Source organism: Raphanus sativus, chromosome 4, assembly GCF_000801105.2.
Source record: "Raphanus sativus cultivar WK10039 chromosome 4, ASM80110v3, whole genome shotgun sequence".
Classification (NCBI taxonomy): domain Eukaryota; kingdom Viridiplantae; phylum Streptophyta; class Magnoliopsida; order Brassicales; family Brassicaceae; genus Raphanus; species Raphanus sativus.
Window position 1 is genome coordinate 15,733,534 of NC_079514.1, and position 22,352 is coordinate 15,755,885.

The window sequence follows — 22,352 nt, forward strand, 5'->3', positions numbered from 1 at the left end:
GTGAATACAACCAAAACTAGCTTATTAAAGCTTTAAAATGATCTGTATAAGTGATGGTATCAATAGCATACTTGTGCTCAGGAACGGCCCTGAGCAGATGCGAGAGAAGCTCAGGCTTCCGGCCGTAATTTGGTTTACTATTTTATGGCCACATATATTTGAAATCCTTAGGTAGTCTAGTGGTTAGAAGCTGTTGTGGCAAGGCAAGTAATGGTTCGATTCTCCAATTTACAATTTCTTAACACTTTTTTTTTACAGTATATCAGTATAGCTTGACTTATTAAAGGTGACTCGATCATTTAATGTTTATGCATATTAATCGGCCTTGTTTTATTAGTTGCTTCCGGTCTGAGAATATTCAAGACCGGCACTGCTTGTGCTGATGCGTGAGCAGTGCCGGCCCTGGGCCCAAGCAAAGGAAGCATGGGCTTCCGGCCGCCACACTAATAATTATTTAATCGGCCACAAAGTTTGCAAAATATGTCTTTGGCCTAGCGGTTCAAGGGTATTATTCTACTGTGAGAAGTGCTGAGTTCGAATCTACTTAAGTGCATGATTTTTTTTCGGCCTTAATTTGATTTTTGGCTTGCAGCCTCCAAAAGTACAGGACCGGCTCTGTGCGTGAGTTGTTAAAACTAGCTTGTTTTTTTTTCTGATAAAATTAGCCTGTGAAGTGTGAAGGTTTATCATAAGCTGGAATCTTAGTCTTGCACTCTTGTAGTGATTTAGTATTAGTTATACATTTGGTCTTATAACAAAGTATTGCTTTACGACCAAAGCAATCTTTTTCTCTAATTAACTTAATCATATATATCATCATAAGATGCATGTTACGGTCCTACGTGTTTCTTAAACATCATTTAGAACCTCTGACTAGTACTTTACATGTATAGCGATTGTGAGTGCATGTGAATAGTTACAGTTTCCAGGTTATAAAGCAATTTACGATCAAACTCATTCCGAGAATGCAGATATCAGTTTAATTTGAAAAGTTAAACCTAAGGGCCATTCTAGAAAAATTATTTACTGGATGCATTACTGACACAAAAACACCTTTTTGAGAAAAAACACCTTTAGAATCAAATTTGAGATATTAATTCTGTATAGACGCTTTTTTCGTTTGAGAAAGGCCTTAGCGCATATTTTTTCTTCTTAAAAAGACTTAGATCTGATGACTATCTGGTTTTCGTATTAAGATGAGTCATTACTCATTAGTAAAGTTAAACAAGGCATCAAATTATTATCTGGAAAAATAAGCCAATATTCCGAAACTAACATCTATCCTATTAAAAGTGAAGTACAAATGGGAATTAACCCTCACTTCATTTCATTATTTACAACTGACTGCCACTGCTTTAAATTAAAAATCTTTTGAGTATTTTTAAGCCCATCATATTTTTTTGTTCTAATTTTTAATGGGCTAGACATTTTTAATTTAACTTACTTTTAACTGGACCTAATTGTATTTTATCTAACCATTTTAACCAGTTCACATGTCTAATTCTAACCATCTCTAACCATAAATTGGACTTATAATCATATTTCACATGAGCACAAATCTAAACTATTATAACTGTTTTCTACCGAAAGAGATATTAAAACGATGGTCAGAGATTTACCACAAATCTAAATAACTATATATATCAATATTTTTTGGTTTCTTACATAATATACTTCGATGCAAAACCATTTTTTTTCGATGCAAAACCAGTTGGTTTGTCAAATTCAGTTTGGAGTAAAAACCATTCGGTTTTCTTATTTATTTAATAATTGCAATATTGCTCGAGAATAAATCTAATCTTTCAAACATAAGATCAATATTTATGAAGATCTTCCTTGCACCTGTCAATTCAGAAAAAATGGATATTAACCAATATATCAGATACTAATCACTTCAAATTTGTTTAGACAGACAAGTACTGATAATGGAATCATCTAAACCATTTATTTAGACAGACAAGTATATACATGTACTATTTCAACATATTTATTATATAAATCAGTTAGTAACTAGCGATTCAATAAAATTAGAATTTATGTTTATTTTAGTACAGATGTTAATCCAAATGTTTTATATGATAAAAATTGAGATAAACTGATTAATCATTTTATTTTTTAAATGTTAATTGTAATTTTTTTCTTTTTAAAAATACAATCTCATAGTCATATATTTCTTATGATTTTAAAAATACAATCTCATAGTTATATATCTCTTATTGAAAATAAACTCATATTGATAATAAACTTATCCAATATAATTTTTAAACTCACATTTTAAATTTTTTAATGATAGATTATTGTATATTATTTCCATATAAATATAAGTTTAGTTATTTATAAATAGGGGATATGTTTATATGATACTAATGTCGGTCAAAAAGGTTTTAAATTTTTATTTTTATTATATTAGATCTGTAATACATTTAAAATTATTAATATATATCATTTATACAAAACAATGATAAAAACGTAAAATATACACCCACAGACGTCCGCGTCAAGCTCTAATTCTATATTATTAAAATTGAAGTACTAATTATATTTGTTTGGAAACATGGATAACAATTTAAAAACAAGTTTGTTTGGAAATATGGATATCAGTTAAAAAAATAGGTTTGTTTGGAAACATGATTAGCATTATAAAAATATATTGTTGTTTGGAAACATAGATAGCAATATACTAATAAAAATAATGGGTCTATGTTATTAACAAAAATTAGAAGACTTTATATTATGAAAAACTATCTATTTGAGTCAACTTTAAAATATACGAAAATGGACTACTCTAATTACTTAAAAACATTTTTGTCTAATATAATCATAAAATAAAATTTAAACTTTATATACATATTTCAAATCAAAATAATAATTTAAAGTTGATTTGTATCAGAAATTGATTTAAAATATGCATACATTCAAAATTTTATTTTTACTAAAATATTTTACAATAACCATAATTAAAAAATGTTTTCAATATATATCAAAAAAATAATAAAAACCCCAATTTAATGTACCGACTTAAGTTATGGTTTTTATATTTCACATTAAATTTTAAAAATATAATATATGTAAGTATTTATATGATGGTATATATAAAATACTATTAATTATATGACTATATGATATATAATAGTGACTTCATAAATAATAGTGACTAGAGGTGGGCGTTAGGGTATCCATTCGGATTTGGTTCGGATCTATTTGGGTTTCGGGTTTCCGGGATCAAAGATTTGAGTCCATTCAGATATTTCTAAATTTCAGTTTGAATTCTATTCGAAACTTTATGGGTTCGGTTTGGGTTCATATAATCTATTTAAATTAATTTTAAAATTTTAAAATTCATTATATATACTTTAAATTTCTCAAAATCTATAAATAAATAATATATTACATATAAATTTGAATAACATATGTCTGAATACCTAAACTTAACATATAAATTGGTTTGGTTTAAATATTTGGATCGAGAATCAATACTTATTTTGTATTTTTGGTGTTATGAGTATACTAACTATTTTAGATATTTATTTTTGAATATTTTTATATATTTTAAGCATTTAAACCAACTTAAAAATATCATATATATTCTGGATATTTTTATATACATTAAATCTAATATATATAGTATATAAATCTTTTTTTCGGATACATTTTGGTATCTGAAATACTTCACTTCGGATCGGATCCGGTTTCGATTCTCTAAAACATCAAAATTTTGAATAATTATATATTTAATCATTTTGGTTCGAGTTTGGTACTACTCTTTCGGATCGGAATCAGTTTAGTTCTTCAGATTTAAATTTTTATTCAGCCTTAATAATATAAAAATAAATAGTAACATAATTTTGAAAATACACCCGCACGGACGTGCGGGTCAAGATCTAGTCAGAATTAAAAGAGAAGACAATCTACTGTATGTTCCCCAAAAAGTATGATATACTACTAAATGTCCACCAAAGTATGATTCCGTGTTATTTCTCTCCAGAAATAAAGTTCGAAACCTATTTTTTCACCAACATAAAGTTCTATTAAAAATTTTCCACAGCTATAAAGATCGAAATCTAAAACTCCATTAAATTGATTTATGGTGGTTTACTATTTTTAAATAAACTGTAGACCATGTTAACCCAACGACTAACTAGATTAAGACCTGACACAGCATCACTTTTCTCTGAAAACTCTCGATAGAAAAATTTCCAAATTAAAAACCTAGAGACTGAAACCAACGGAACTGCGATGTCGGTGAAACGAATAGGGTTTTTTTACGGATTTCGGTAAGTTTTTTTCGGACTTCGACATTAAAGGAACAATTTCATCATTACACCAGCATCTCTTCAGAATTCTCATGATGATTCCACCTTGACGATGAGAATTCTTCCTTGAGTCGTTGCTCTAGATAAGGTACTCGAACCACCTGACATTTTCTTCTCCAAGATTCAATTGCGGACCAGACTTCGTTTAGGGTTTTTGATGGAAATCGAATTGGGGGTGGGTTTTCTTCTGTCGGGTATTTTCTGTTCTTGATTTTGTTTTCATCGGTTTGTTTTTTGAAATTCAAGATTTTAAATTCGGTTTTCAAAAATCGTGAATAAATAATAAATGGTGGAGAAATAAGTTTCGAATTTTGTTGTCGAAGAGAAATAACACAGTCATATTTTGATGGATATTTGGTCGTATATCATATTTTTCGTGGAGAAATATATCGTCTTTCCGAATTAAATTGAAAAGTAGATATGAAGAAAATTCAATGAAGCATATCTACGATCGACCAACATGCAGTTGCAGATGCATGCAGTCTTGTCTTCCTACCAAAACAGCGAAGCACGCTTAACGACAAATAGTATCCTTTTTTTTCTCGTTTACAACTCCGATCGGTAGGCATCAAAAACTGGACCACACTTTTACTCGAATTTCAATTGTTATCACTTAACTAAGCTATAAATAGTTTCGTGGAACTAATCAACAGTTAAGACGTCGAGTTTATCATATTTCAACATATTATCGGGAAAATAATGAAAAATATTTCTAGTTTGTTCGTAGCTAAATAAACTAAACAAACTTCGATCACGCATCCACTCAGAGAAACAGCAGACCCTTTGCTAATTCTATTTAGTATCTCCCCCTCCTCTACTAATTTAGTTGTATGAATATATTAGTCACTAAATCCACGCAAACTACAATATGCGCCCTCATAAATCCAAAATTGATTTGTTTTGCAAAGAGCACTGTATTCAAGTACTTGATTGCTAACATTTGTTAATTCTGTTTTTCCAATATACTTAAGAAGGATCTAGAGTTTTAAAGAGAAAAAGATTAGAATCCAATCCCCTATATTAATTCCGAAGTATTGAAATATTATTTGTATCCACGTGTCATCACCAAGATAATTCTTAGAATTTTTAGAAAATAGGTTGGTTCATCCTAATATATATTATACTTTTTATTAAACTAGACTATTAGTATATTAAATAATATTCTCAATTATTTTCTTAAATAAAAATTACGGAATTACCTAATATGATTAAAATATATATGACAATTAATGATTATAAATAATAAAGATTTAATAACAAAATTTTATTCTCTTTTTTAAAAATATATATTATTATAAGAAATTAAAAAATTACATCAACTATATAATTGAAAATTTTAGATTTTTATTATATATTATATTTTGATTTTTTTAAATGACTATAAATTACTAAAAATGTTAAAAATCCTACTTTGAAAATTTTATGATCAATGAATGAATTTGTTTTTGTTATAACAAGAAACAAATAATCATATTAATATTGTTTAAATTAAAATATATACAATATAAAAATACATAAGTATGTTAATTTTGAAATTTACATTAAAAGTTATCACATCAAAAATTTGGGATTAATGGTTTAATTTTTTTGTTACAGCAAATATACAAATGTTAATAAAGCCATATGATAATAAATATTTATATTTAAATATATTATATATCTATCTCAGTGGCATTCAAATTTAATTATATATCATATAAAATAAATAAAATCATTATTTTGATTTACTTACAATAAAAGTATTGTAAATAAATAAGAGGTATTATTTTGATTTATGTGATTATTCTAATCCAATATATATTAATTAAGAAACAATTGATTACTTTATCAAGTGTAATATCTTATTAATTAATACTTTTCAAAATCTTATAAGAAATCAATACATTAAAGATTTATTTAGAAGCTATTGAAATCACCTAACGAGAACATGGATTACACAATAAATTTGTTATTTTTAACTCTAACCCTTTTTCTTTTGTCACAACACTGACAAAGAATAATTTGGAATTTGACAATTTTAAATAATAATTTAATTTTAGTCTAGTCTATCATTTTCATAAATGAGCTTAAAATAATTTTTAATAATTTTTAATGATTAACTAAATGTATCATGTACATAGTAGAATATGGTTTTGGTTTAAAAATTGTTGCATACCCAAAATAAATATGAACCATCATCACTTTCATTTTAAATTTTGTTACAATAAAAAATATATGGTTGGGAAAAATCTGAATCCATAAAACCGAACCAAATCTAATCTGAAAATAGTACTGAACTTTAACCAAAATTGGTTAGATATCGAAAGTGTTCAAAATTTTGATATTTAAAAAACTGGAACTGAATTCGATCCAAACCGATCGGGTGTCTAAATATATTTGAACCATATTTGTATACTTAAATATATTAATTATTTTTAAATTTGATATCTAAAAGAATATACAAAAATATAAGATGTTTTTAAGCTTTCCAAAATACTCCGAAATATATACAAATAAAATACATGTTTAAAATAGCTAAACGATACTCAAAATACCAAAAAATACTTAAAATTTCTACTAATTTTCTATCCAAATATTAAAGATAAACCAATTTTTATGTTTTTAACCAATTTTTATGTTTTTAACCAATTTTATATTTAGTTTAAGTATTTTGGCATACATTATTAAAATTTAAATGTTATATATTTTTTATTTTTAGATTTTTAGAAATTAAAAGTATATATGAACTTTATTTTTAAAAATATTTATATGAGTTATCAGAACCTAAACCGAATCCGCAAACATCTGAATTGAACCGAACAAAATCCACAAAGATCCGAACTTAACATAATCAAACTGGATGATATCCAAATATCTATCTTTAATCAAATGTAAAAAATTATCGATAACAAAATAAGTGTTATTTATAATATTTAAATACATCAAAGTTTAAAAAAGTTACTCCGCAAAAAGCGCGGATTATCATCTAGTAATAATTTATTGCTAATGTGTCTTGGTCATTTGTTTCATTCTTTATCTAATCCATAAGGATATTGTTTTCTTTTCCTCTTCCCTTTTGTTCAATTTCTTTGTTTTTTATGGAGGTGAAAGCTATTGAGTCTATTTTATGTTTGCACAGTTAGGATTAAGAAATAATATTTTTATTGAATCAAGTTTCTCCACAACGATAAAAATCATTAAAGTTAATCTTACAGTTTTTGTCAGGTTTTTCATTTTTACTGGCTTTTATTTACCGGAAAAATATGACAAGGTTTTTATACTTCAACTCTTTATTGAACCACCAAAACTTAAAAATAGAGGAGCTAGTTATGAAACTGAAGGGATTATCACAGTTTATTTCAGTTACGTCCAAGAATGGAGATGATACTAACATTAGTAACCTTTGTAGGGATCTCACGTGGTAGTGCTGGAACAAGAGATACTAAAGTTAATCAATTAGATGCTTAAAGTTAATTTTTGCAGTTTTTGTTGTGTATGCATTGAATAGAACTATGCTTATAAGGTTACTTTTTGCACTTTTTGTTGTGTATGCATAGAATATAACTATTCCTAATGTGTGTTGTCTAATTCTTTGTATATGAAACGCGTGACAGAATTTTATTTGGGAGAATTTGCCAAATGACTAAAATCTCAAGTGTAATTAAGTAAGTAACATTGATTTTGACATAATTGAGTGAATAATATTTAACACCCAATTGGTCTGGTTATACCCTTTACTTCTACAAGTTACCGTGACAATGATAAAGAGAGACGGTGACACCAACTTATGTGGCCCATGATTTATGTGACCTTTTATAACTTACGAACGTAAAAGAATCACGTCACTTTAATTTTAACCCCATAAATAAACATTGAAAAAAGATGAATCCATGAATTGTACCAAAAAAAGATGAATGCATGAAGAAGTTAATGTTTATTAGATTGCATGGATACTATTAAATCTAGGTTATGCATGTACTATTCTATCTCACCCAAACTTTCACTGAAAATTATATATATAAAACAAACCACAACCGCTAAATAATATATCCAACCCCTACTTAGTAAATATAAACCCTAGTCAATAGACTATAAACCCAAATATAATCTATAAATTGTTTTCTGATATTGAATCTAAATATGACTAGTAAACCCAAATAAAATAGAACGAAATAAATAACATAGTACATATTTGTTCTATTCCATATAACAAAATAATATAAGAGATAAACTCTATCCCAACCCCTAAATAATAAACTTTATTCCAATTCTTTATTAATCGTCAAATAGAATGAGACATGATAAGGTCACTAAACTCAAACCTCAAATCCCATTTTCCAAATACTAAACCCTAAATCTTAATTACTAAACCCTAAACCCAAGTATAAACCCTAAACCCAAATAGAATGGAACAAAATACATAGTATAGTACATATTGAAAAACAAAATAATACATTCTTTATTAGTAGCCAAATGAAAAGATACATGGTAAAATATAGTAACAAAGTATTTCACATTTGAATAAAACATTCGTAGTACATTTTGTTTTATATTTCTATTCCATATAAATATAACAGAACACAATGTTACAAAAACTGTTCATCTTCTCCGATCAACTAAAGCAGTACAACTACCAGCTCCAAAATCAAAACTTACAATTCTTTAAGTATGATCTTTACTAACTGTTGAATTTCGAAGTAAGAATTTATTCACAGAGATGTTACATTGTCGCGACTTTCAGAGTTAGGAACCCGTGAATCCTTTGTCTCCCATCTCCGACAGAGGCGTCACAACCGGCTGCTACTCCACAAATGTCGCCGGTAATATACTCGGTGATTTCCGTGGCGGACAAAATGGAGAAGAAAGTATTGAGATTCCACAATTACTGTCATCTACAAGTTGTGTCAAAAGAAAAGACACGTTTACCTTTTAGAGTAAACAAAAAATGTTTTATATTTATTTATATTCTACAGGTTGCACCGGTTATACACAAGGACAAAGATGCATTATTACATAAAAGACATAAGGTATATTGGTATAATAGGACAATTGGTCACTGAGCTAATTATAATTTTTTTGGACGTCGTAGAGTGCAATTTCCCATTTTATTTTCATTCTTTGTCTAATCAATTAGGATATTGTTTTTTTTTTCCTCTTCCCTTTTGTTCAGTTTCTGAAGCTATTGAGTCTATTTTATGTGTGTACAGTTAGGATTAAGAAATAATATTTTTATTGAAGCAAGTCAAGTCTCTCCACAACGATAGAAATAAATAGAAAAACACACACTATTTTGAAAATAAACTAAAGAACAAAAACGAGCGAGAAAACAAAAACACTAATAAGCCAAGCTCAAAACAAAACAAAAAGGAACGAAACTCTTAGTGATGGGGGTGGGGTCTGAAGGAATCATGTAGCCACTTGATGAGACGGTCGAAAGGTAACAACTGCGTCTTCTTCGGAACACTTTTGGATAGTGGTCGCACCACAACTCGAAGCTTAAGCCCATCCTCACAATGACCAATCTTTGACGTAATAAAATAGTGGATTCCTGCTTTCGTTAGCCTTATGAGATCTTGTCCCCCATTGTGCACGGCAACAGGAGAAGTAGTGTCGCAAGATTTGAACTCAAAATCACTGTTGATTTCTAGGACGTCATCGACTTGGTCGTTGTAGTAGAAAAGAAGATTGTCTCCCACATAAAACTGTTTCTCCTCACTCCACTTGGAATAGAAGTCACTCTCTTCGGGAACCCTCCATTCGTTGGAGTCACCGACCTTGTAATCTTTTCCGTAAGGAAGGATCTTTCTCGGTGGTGGTGGAGGAATCGGATGGTCATGGACGACAAAAACGACTAGTTTCTGTCCGGCTAGGCATTGAGAATGATTTGAGCTGATGAAGAAGTGATAACCTGGTTCCGTGAGAGTCACGACATCGTGTCCTGTGTTGTAGACAGCTTTGGGAGAAAGAGAGTTGCAGAATTGGTATTCCAAACGACTGGAAACTTGAGTGACGTCATTGACGTGGCCATCGTATTCGAACATCAGAGAATCCCCCACTTGGAATTCCTTACGCTTAGCCCATTCATAATAGGTCCCTTCCTTCGCTCTCCATCCCTTCGAGTCTCCCACTTTGTAGATTTTTGCTGAGCAGCAACATCCCATTAGAACCACCACGAGCACGAAGCAGAACGTTCTTGTTGTTGTTGTCGCCATTAGTAATAGTCTAATAGATATCAGAGATCGTTGATGAGTATGTTGTGAGTAAGAAAAAGCAAGACCCTAGCTCTCTTTTTATAACACCTTTTACGGAACCTATTACTTGCCGTTTAAGGATTTTTCTTACCATTCATTAAGATGAATTTGATTATTTAATTTATAATCCCGTTTGTGATATGTATGCTTCTTCTTTCCTTTTTCAAAGATCTCTTCAAATCCTTATGTAGTTAGGTTTGTGTTTGATTTTCATCAAGCTGAGTTTGTTATTCTAATAACTGTTTTGGAATATATGTCCTTTTTTTTTTCCTTTTTCAACTTAGATTCACCTACACTTTACCAATATAAATTGTAAACAACGCTTAAATATCTCTAATTCTTTTGATTAGGCTTTTGTTTAAATTTTACATTTGCTAATTTTTATTTTATAATTTTAATGTATTTTTATTTGTCCATGATAATATATATATATATGTTTCAAAAAATCGTGTGGTTCAAATTTTTTTTTTTGAAACGACACATTTTTATCTATTTATCTTTGTTAATCTAAATTAGATCTAGATATGCTCATCATAGGAGACATATGTTTTCACTTTTGTATACATTGATATTGTTCTACATGATTAGTAATTTATATTTTAAAAACTAATATTTACATCTTTATATTATTTTAGAAACATAATAATGTCATAATACACATGTGGTAATGTAATAATTTTATATTTAAAAGTTTGTTATTTCTCCCCCGGATTATTTGATATCAAGTTAGGTTCTCTATTCTGATTAGAATATTTGGGATTCTTTAATCACTGACAACTTTTTAGGATTTAGTTGGTTATGGGAATTAGGGTTACAAATCGAGCATAATTCTTGATTTTAATCAGTCATCAAAATGTACCATCTAATCTATTAATTTAAGTTCATATTTTTTACTTACGTATAGAAGTTGTCATTTAAATTTAGGACCATTTCATAAATGTTTAGATAATAAAATACATTACTTAAAAAATGGAACCTACTTACTTAAATTAAACCAACTTCGGCTAATAAAGTTAACCAATGCCGTATTAAACCTACCTTTGGTTATCTATTAGTAGAATAATAATACAAAATTAAATTATCACCTTCATATTCTTCTTCCTTATACACTAAAAACGACAAAAAAACATTATTGAGATACTGCAGTTTGAGAAGGATCAATAGGGACCGACTTTCATGAACAGATGGATTCATATGGAACCTTCTAAAGTGGTTGATACCGTTGGATATTTCTTAGCAACCCTGTTCTTTACCACATCCGATAAGCTGTAGCCCAGCCGTCCAGGTATCAGCAACACTGCACACAAGCCATTACTCTCTTCTTGCTCAGGATCTCAACTCTTCTCATTCTGCCATTTTAGAAGCTAATCCATGTCAGGTTTTCCGGCACCGAACACTGCACTAGTTACTGGACCCATAAGAAAAGCTCTAAACCATCATTTGATCATGAAGACTGGGACAGTTACTCAGGTCAAACATTACAAAACGGTCATACGTCTGGGACTAAAGAGCTCTTATCTTTCCGAGGTGTCCCATTGTGGACTTGAAGGCATATGCATTCTTGGTAGAAGATGGAGGAGGAAACTTGAAATCATTCCACCTACTGGTATCAATTCTTTTGCAGCTAATTGTAATACATATGATCTTCTCTGCGTTAAGGTAAAGGTACAGGTACGTCTCTACAGCGCTGTTAAGCATTGGTGTTACTGTTGGTTATTGATTTATGGGCTTCATCTTAGTTTTTACAATTCGATTGGCAAGAATGTTGCTCCTATTCCACTCCAAATATTGTACTATCGACACCATAAGAATTATTTTTGAAGAAGTAGGGAAGACTTAAGAGTGCTTCTCCTTCTTCAGTACCAGTTGCATGTATTAAAGCTGGAAACCAGTACACTTTGCCGAATTTAACTCTCAGGTTTGTTTGAACAACCGGTAGGTTTCAAAAGTCAATAATGTGAAGTAATGAAAAATATATCTCCGTAGTAGGTAACATTGGGTACTTGGGCAATGAGCATTAAAGATGGGAAGTAATAGTCTTTCTATTTCTTATGAGTTATATCAACTTACAATCTAGGTAGCATAGAAGCTTCATCAAACGTCCACTTCCTGCTTTGGTAAGATAAATAATGTTTGTCTGATTTGTCATTTACATGAAAAAAAAATACATTTTCAAAAATATTACACAATTTAATAATTATATTTGAAGCTTTTTACGCCAACAAAAAATTAATAGATTTCATAGATAAATTAGTCATTGTAATCTTGATTTTTTCTACATTTTAGAAATTTGTAAGTCTTTATTGTTTATCACCATATTTAAATAATCTATTATTATTATTTTAATAAATAAATATTTTTATTGCCCGTATTTTTGTGATATTTTTAATGCTATAGATATTTCTAAATTTTTTGTTAGAATTACAACTAACTTATTTGAATTTTTTTTAGACTTTTAATTTTGATCTATATATCTTATAATATGTGTTCTTTAAGTATATTTCTTTGACCAAACTCATGTGAGATCATCTTTTATCTTATATGTTATATATAACCTATTTTAAGAATTTTTAAATTATAATCATATATACTAAAATTTATAGTTTAATTACTTTTAGGTTACTTTTGAATTTCATTGAATATTTATTTTAAAAAGAATTATGAGTATTTTGGAAAATCTTCCATCATTTTATTAATTATTTTTTTGCTAATTTTCTATGACTTAGTATCTAAATTAACTTAATTTGTTTTTAATGATTTACTTTTATTAGTTTATTTTTTGATACTAATTATTATTTTATACTAAAATAAAATATTCTGAATTTTTAACATTTGAATGTAAATAAATTAAAATAATATTTTGACATATTTGATTGATAATTCAAAATCATATTTAAACATTCTTAACATTAACGTATAACCTCCTCTTAAATTTTAATGTAATGATAGATAACTGATTCTGATTGAGTGCAAGTTTGTGGGAAAAATACCAATTAATCAACTTATATGTCGCTTCCCTTTGAAAATATTGACATAAAGAGTGTTTTCATAAGTTAATTACTATTATCATCTACTAGTAATATAGTTGTTAATATATATGTCCTAATATTATAATTATCTATTTAGTCTTCACCTTTGTTATTATACTATTTTCTTTTTATTAACATTTTCTTAGGAAAAGAAATACTTCTTTTCTTCCACACATGCAAATGTCTTAATAGTTTTTATTATTTATTTGATATGAATTCCTTAATGATAATAGAAAATTTCTTAATGCTTTATTTAGTAAAAACATTTCTTTTTTATATTATAAAATTTTGTAGATTGTTTGTGTTTTTTACTAACTATTTTAACATTATTTTATCATTTTATTTGGGATAAAATGTACTTTGAATTAATTATACCTACTAAGATGATTTTTATTAATTTTTTTATTTTGAATTTCTATTTTACTATAATAGTTAGTATTTTTAAGTAAGTTTTCAAATGTTAATATTTATTTTATTATTTAAGTTATATGTAATAGCATTTCCGTTTTATTTTATAGTAAATGTTTATAGATTTTGTGTGTTTGTTTATTTAACTATTTTAACATTAATTTACCATTTTATAAATATTTTTTTTTTATTTATTATACCTAAGAAGAAATATTTTTTGTTAATATTACTACTTTTCTTTTGATTTTCCATTTTACTCTGATAATTAGTATTTTTAAGTAAGTTATCAAATGTGAAAATACACCAAATTTTAATTGGGTTGTTTATTTATTTTTATTATAGGTATAACTATTTTGATCATATTTTTTCTTAGAGTTAATTTAATGTTAATATCTCTTAAATAAAACCAAATGTTTCTTATTTTTTACTCATATTTTTCTTAGAGTTCTTGCTATATATAAAACTAACAATGATTATTTTAACCAGATATAAACTGAATAAAATTAAATAGCTAAAATGAAATAAATCATTAGAAAAAATATGAGCAAAATACGAGTAAAAAATACTAAGTAAAATAAGTTATATCAGTATATATATCTATACTATATAAAAGCTGAGACTATAAGTAACCGAAAGAATTCACATATGATTTGAAACAACCAATCAAAATATTAAAATTCATCAACTTAATTTTTTTTTCTAAAAAATTAATATTTCTAAAACATATCTTTTATAAACGAATTTAATATTACACATAAGTTAAACTAACAAAATGAATATACAATTGCATAACTTACTTAAAATTCTAACTATTAAAGTAAGATAGAAAATCAAAAGCAAAAAATAATATTTACAAAATGTATGTCTTCTTAGCTTTAATAAAGTTAAAATGGTAAATTAATGTTATTGTTCAAAAAAGGTAAATTAATGTTAAAATATTTTAAATTAAGAAACACAAAAAATCTATAAACATTTATAGTTAAATAAAACAAAATTAGTATTACATATACCTTAAACTAATAAAAATAATAACAGAGAAACTAATTAACATAGAAATTAATAAAAAATAATTATAGGAGATTTCCAAAAAAAAAGACAAATACAAATCTATACCCAATATTAAGTGAAATGAAAAACAATAACATAAGAATAATTAAATTACAAATCTTATTATGAACAAACATGAAAAAGTGTTTATAATTATAATCTTAAGAAGTCTTAAAATAAGTTCTGTCAAAAAGGGTCTTAAAATAGATTATATATAATATATGAAATAAATGGATAAATATGATTTTGTATGAGTTATATAAAAAGATATTTAAAGAACACTGATTATAAGATATATAGATCAAAACTAAAAGTCTAAAACATGTATCACATAAGTTAATTGGAACTCTTAACAAAATGTAAGAAATATTGTAATAGCATGAATAATACCATAAAATGATTTGGAAAATAGAGAATATTCATTTATTAAGATAATAATAGATTATCTAAAGATGGTGATAAAAAAATTTATCTTACCATAAATTTATATTTACTTTCTATGTATTGTAAGGGTTATACATTAACAAAATATTTACTACTATAAAAATATAGTTATTTAGATCAGGAATGCTGGGAAAAAATAGAATAAATCTAATACTAAATATTCTTTATGTTATTATTTATATAATTTAAATATTAATTAACACTAGTTTCCAGTTAAGAAAATTATTTAACATTAGTAAAAAGCTTTTTATATTTATTTTCATTATAAAACTATTTAACAAAGGATATTTAATATTAATTAAAACTCGTAATATTATTAATGATGATTAATTTTAAAAAACCTACCAAGCTTTTTAATCAACTAAAATAACTAGGGACTAACTGGATTCTCATAACTATGTCAAAAATATTATTTAAATAGATTTTGAACTAAATATAAACTGAATAAAACTAAATAACTAAAAATAAGTAAATAATTAGAAAATATGAGCAAATACGAGTAAAAAACACTAACTCAAAATACCAATGCATCAGAACAATTTAGAAAAACTGCTAAAAATAAGGATTAGTTATAATTTAACTGAGGGTTTTAAATCATATATGGACAATGGGCTATACCTGAACCAAATAAAAATGTGATTAGTATACTCAAAAATAAATGGTCTAAGTAAAATTATTAAGAGTTTCTATTATTGACTGGACCAATCTAATTTTTTATACTTAAAATCAATGGTCTTACACTAATATGTCAACATATTATTATCTATGGTAATATTTATTTATTTTCATACATATAAATTAAATGACTCAAAATTTATAAATAAATAAGACTGTATTATTAACCAGTTATTTTAATATTGAGTTTGTTTTGTAGAATTTATATATGTCAGTGAGCTTTCAACATATTATTGTTATTCTCATATTTTTATGTAACTCTGAAACAATCATACTTTAAAACTATTCAATTTGATAAAGAAAACTTTAAACTAATCCTAAAAATTATTCAAATTTAATATTTATATTAACATCGATGTATTAAGTTCTATTTTTTTATTCATGGAGTGTAAATTTTGGATAAAAATCTTCTCTCTAATAATAAGTAAACTATCATTAGGCAACTTGAAATTGAAACCAAATATTTACTGAAGTTGTGGAATGAAAAAATCTCATAGATATTAAAAGCATTAAAAACAGTCACGACTCATAAATTATCAATAGAAATAACAATGACCAGTAAACATCATATATTATCAACAATTTAGATTTATAAACTTTAAGAAAATTTATAGAACATTACCTCCTCTGTTCTCTTAGATTATATTTATATTATGCTTAATATTTGTTAATTTATTTTATGTTATTTAATATTTTTATCATAGTTTTTCTTGTTTCTTCGTATTTAGAGTATTCTTTACTAAGTTTCACTTTTTATATTTTATAGGTTATTTATTATTTGATTATAAATATGTTATTGTGATAATGTTTATGATTTTGATTATAAATTTGATGTTATCATGTATAATTCCAATTTATTTATTTTAGTTAGGAATCTGATTATTTATATTCAAAATATATAAATATTTAGCAAAATATATAATTTATATTTTATCATATATTTTTAATGATTTTTAACTAATTTATCACCGATGAGATTAAATATAATATAAAATTAAATGCTTGATAAAATATTTTATCCCACAAATAGTTAATTATAACTTAGTAGAATGTCTTTATTTTGCGATGAGATCTTTTGAAGGTCTAATAATTCACAATCTCACCAATAATATATATAATACAAAATATTAGAATAAAAAAATTGATGATCAAGTAGTACATAAATTAATAGGATACACCAATTTTTTTTTAAAAAAATTTAAGATCTAAAAATTCATCGACTAAAGGTACTTTTTCATACTAGTATCTAAATGTTTATTTTCAACTGTTAAGAAATTATTTTTCAACTCTTGGGAGAAATCATCACAAAAAGTTATTTTGATGGTTTTAACCGGTAGATATCATTATATATTATGTGGTATAGTCAATGGTAGTAAACTTATTCATAACAAAAGAATCCTTTTGAGATAATTTAGATTGAAAAGTATCAAAAATATTTATAAAAAGATAAAAACCCTAAAAAATAAATTTACAAATAATTGATTAACATCCAATTGTTTAATTTTATTTAATATTTTTATTTTAGTTTTTATGTTTTTTAAATTATACATTTTAATAATTTTTATTTTCGGATAATTTACTATTTAAATTTATATATATGATTGTGATAATGTTTGTGATTTTCAAGATAAAATATTTATTTAATGTTCATCATGTATAAATAATCTAGTTAGGAATATAATTTCTGAATATTAAAATATTTAAATATTTGAAAAAATATAAAATATATTTGACGACATATATGTATTTATATTCAATGATTAACTAACTTATTAGTTATATTACAATAAGATAGAATTAAAAAAAATTGTATTATTAAAACTAATAACTAACTTTAAAATTAGGAAAATTAATAACATAAACTAAATATATGATAAACATAAGTATGATGTTATAGTTAGAATTTGTTAATATTTATTTATTTATTTATTATTTTAAATTTCATGATAAAATATTGATATAAATAAAATATTGAGATTTAAACAATAGTATTATTAAAATTAATAACTTATCCTAAAATCATGGATAACATGACATATAAGCAAAATCACTTCATAAATATATATATATATATATATATATATATATATATATATATTAATTTTAACGATTTTAATTTTCTTTGTTTTTTCATAATTTTTCTTATTTGTTGGACAAGAAATTCTCACATTGTGTAGCATCAAAGAGAAATATGAGATAGCTTTTATTGCAACAATTATTCCACCACATGTCCTAAGGCTTTGTTGTTAGAGAGGTGGAGGAAGAAGAAGAAGAAATATGTCTCCGGACTTGGCACTGACTCTTAATGTAAGCCTTTCAAGCACAAAGAGAAATATGCATCAAAGAGAAATCATATTTGCTTCCCAAACTTCATAGGACAAGCGCAATATAGAGAAATTCGAAAAAGCTACACAGCAGAAATGTCAAAAAATTTCAACAGACATTTAATGGTTACATTAATTTTAGTGAAATCTCACTGGTTGGAAGCATATAACACATGAGCTTCTGGGATTCATAGAAGTCTCCTGATCAAACCATCCCTAATAACTCAACCTCAACTAACTACCTCGAGTCATTAGCACAGAGAATACACTTCTGGCTAATTCGATCAAATTAGGTGCTTTGAGAAACTGTACGAGCCTGAGAAGAACCTACACTGTGGCTAGTGGATTCGTTTAAACATGTATGTTGGCTTCACTTGCAGTTATATTACAGATTTCTAGCAAACAGAAGATCACAGACTTTCTCTTCTGCATCGACATCTTCCCGGAAACGGCCAGTAGCAACAAGACTCTTCTTCTCCTTCTTCAACAACGCTGCTTGTCTCTGGAAGTCACTGGTTTTCTCAAGAACAGACAAGAGAACATTGTATGTCCCCAGCGAAGGCATGATCTCACGTCCTCTCATCTCTTCAAATATCTTCATTGCCTTCTCTGGACTCCCTGCTGAGATATAAACATCCATCAGCGCAGTGTAAGCAGCTAAGCCCTTTTCATCGTCGGGAAGCAAGTGGAAAACCTCTGCAGCTAAGCGAGGTCTTCTGCCAAACCCAAGCCTGTGGATCAACGTTGCTCCTCGGTACACACCAAGTGAGTGATGGGCTTTCACCATCTCCTTGACTACTTCGATAACTTTAGTAAACTCGTTTTCTCTAAGAAAGTAACCAACTAACGCAAGATACGCTGACTTCTCGAGATGAATCCCCATTTCCGAGCTGTAACCAAGGGCCAACGAAGCTCCCTCCGTTCTACAACGGCCACAGTTAGTTTCAACGATTGCTGAAACAAGGAAAGAATCCAACTTCATGCTTTTATCTTTCATCTGGTTAAGTAGATGATCAACTGCGACAAGACTCTGCTTCATCAAGAGAAGCGAGCTAATAATTCTACTATCATCTGAACTTTCAGCTTCAGCTTCAACGGTGTCGTCGTTGGAGCACAAAGATTCAACAGTAATATGCGAATTGACTTCCCTTAACAGATCGTCACTTTTTCCCGAGGCTCTGAGAGTCTCTAAAGCCTCGAGAAATACAGGGTAACGAAGCACAATCCCGTTTTCTTTCATGTATACAAGAATCCGAGCCATGAATGACGTTTCGCCGAGCTTACAAGCTTTCCCAATCAGAATATTACAAGCTGCTTTATCTGGCTGCACACCAATCTCTTGCATTTTAAAGAAAATGTCTAAAGCTTCCTCACATTTTCCTGCAAATCACATTTAAAAAAACTAAGATATCATCTTCATAGCTACATACTCCAGAAAATAGATGCATATACTACTAACACCAACATTCATATAAATTAAATAGATAAGGTAAACTATATACTAATACAAATTTAAAAAAATGTTTAACATTCACTTAGGAATATTAACAAACAGTTGGTGTGCTATAGAGCAAAACTCACCAGAGCCGACAAGAAACTCCATCAACACCGTGTAAGTGTGACAATTCGGAGAAACCCTCGACCGTAACATCTCTTTATACACCTCCGTCGCTTCATCAACCCTCCCGACATCGAAAAGCATCTTCATGTAAGCCGTGTACGACACGACGGTAGGCTCGCACCCACTCTCCCTCATCTCCTTCCACAGCCTCATCGCTTCGTCGACATCCCCTGAGCTCGAAACCCAGTGAATCAGCGAAGTATACGTCACCGTATCGATCGCCACGCCCTTCTCCTTCATAAGGTGGAAAACGGAGTACATTGACTGGATCCGACCCGCTTCGCCGAAGATGTCGAGCATGGTGGTGTAGGTAAAGTGGTCGTGTTTGAAGCCTCTGATGTCGGAAGCCCAGTTGAAAAAGAGCCAGGCTTTCTGCATCGGAGGATGGGATTTCAAGACGCGGTTGATTATGTGAGAGTCCCATTTGATCGGGAGGTGCGGGAGCTGGGACAGAGCGGAGTCCCAGGTTGAGTACTTGAGGATGTTGTAGATGTTGGATACTGTGTCTCTTGTGTAAACCTTGGCTTCTGGGGTTTTTGTTTTGACGAGTTTTGGTCTCTGGAAGAATCTTCTGGGTTTTGGTCGGGGAAGAGAGTGGAGTAGCTTGACGGAGCTTTGGAGATGGACTGGGGCTCTGCGGAAAATGGTGGAGAAGCGCATGTATTTGCGGACAAGTTCATCCAAATTTATTTTGAACAAAGCTCCCTATCCACTCTTACTTGCTTCGTCTAAATCTACAACTCGACAGTTCCTTCTCCTTTGGTTCTGGTTCTCTACAGTCTAATAAACCCTTTTGATGGGTTTAGTTTCTGTCCTCTTTTTGGGTATGAATTCTTGGGTGGGCTTTATTCTTAAATGGGCTTTATTTTCTCTCCCGATTAACATCCACATAGCAGTTACTGATGCTACTGTTGTTAATAATAGGGAAAATCACTTTAAAACACTTGAAATTGTCACTTACTACCTTTAAAATGACATTTGTATCATAAAAACTTCCAAAATAAAAATTTGCCATTTTTAACAGATAAAAAATGATATGTCAGTTTTTTTTCAAATATAAATATTTACTTAATAAAATAAAGAAAAAATAAATAAATAAAAATTGAAAATTTAATCAAATTCATAAAAAATCAAAAAAAAAATCAGAAAATTAAAGAAAATCGGTAAATTTAACAAAAATTCAGAAAAAAACAAAATTTAAATATTAATAAAATTCAAAAATAAATGAGATCAAATTAAAATACAGAAAATACAAAAATTCATAAATTTCAAAAAAAGTTCAAAATTCAAAAGTTTGAAAAATGTTTTCTTTTGCCATTTTCAACGATGAAGTCGGAAATTATCATTAGAAATATGCCAGATATCGTCATTGTTAGTGGTTATATGAGAAACCATCATCGTCACTAGTGAGATATTTGAAATTGCTATTGTCCACGATGATATTATATATTTTAAAAAAAATCTTATAATTAAAAAAAAACTATTTTGAACTCGCTAATTTTTTTTAAATTTTTGAATTTTTATTTAGTTCATATGTATTTAATTTAATCATATTTATTATTAATCTTTAATTATTTTTATTTTATTTTATATTTTTAAAAAATTATGAAACTTTAGTTTAATTTTCTGATTTTTAACTTTATGAATTTATTAAGAAAAAATGTTTTTGAAATGTTTTTATTTTTTTATTTATTTTAATAATTAAAGAATTGTTTTTTGAAAAAAATGACACATCATTGTTTATCTGCTAAATATGTCAATTATTTATATAAAAGGTTTTTTATGATACAAATATCACTTTCAATGTTAAAAATGTTAGTAAAAAACTTTCAAAGTTTGAAGTGGTATTACGTGACATTTTTAAGATTTTCACTGCGATTTTCCCGATAATAATACATTTTTCATCTTCCGGTTACGAGGATGAAACACAAATTACATTTTATGTTGCTTCTCGATTTATTACTTAGTCAATGATCAAGATTTATGTTGCTTGGTCTATTCACTATGGGAGGGACACGTTTTTAGTGGCTTGGACAAGATTTGGTGTCCACTCTTTGGTTCTTTCACCGATCGTTTAATGAAGTTTTTTCTGAGGAATGTGATTATGTATTGATTTCATTATTGCCATTTGTTTTAGTTTTGGGTTTCCTTGGATCCTCTAGTCTTATGTTAGAATTGTAAGTCGGATGTTGTATTGTCTTTTGTGTTTCATCACGTTTACCTAAAGTGTTTGTTTTTGTTTTACTGAATAAAGGTTCTCT

The 22,352-nt window shown here is 27.8% G+C and overlaps 3 protein-coding genes across 3 annotated transcripts in view; all 3 read right to left on the reverse strand.

The window, feature by feature from the left end:
• Positions 1-9,540: 9,540 nt before the first annotated feature.
• Positions 9,541-10,559, reverse strand: LOC108850394 (early nodulin-like protein 3). The gene has a single exon (XM_018623935.2). It carries the CDS (start codon positions 10,502-10,504, stop codon positions 9,671-9,673), a length of 834 nt encoding a protein of 277 aa, XP_018479437.2. The 5' UTR covers positions 10,505-10,559; the 3' UTR covers positions 9,541-9,670.
• A 7,932-nt stretch (positions 10,560-18,491) lies between these two features.
• Positions 18,492-22,352, reverse strand: part of LOC108808820 (pentatricopeptide repeat-containing protein At2g01390-like) — a 36,754-nt gene continuing 32,893 nt past the window's right edge. The window contains exon 3 of the transcript XR_008945226.1: positions 18,492-18,802. The gene's annotated coding sequence lies outside the window, so the exon portion shown is untranslated. The remainder of the gene's footprint in view (positions 18,803-22,352) is intronic.
• LOC108854030 (pentatricopeptide repeat-containing protein At2g01390) lies at positions 18,536-20,858 on the reverse strand. Its single transcript, XM_057009155.1, has 2 exons — positions 20,052-20,858; positions 18,536-19,850 (listed from the first exon to the last, which is right to left on the reverse strand). The coding sequence occupies exons 1-2, from the start codon at positions 20,749-20,751 to the stop codon at positions 18,856-18,858; spliced, it is 1,695 nt and encodes a 564-aa protein (XP_056865135.1). The 5' UTR covers positions 20,752-20,858; the 3' UTR covers positions 18,536-18,855.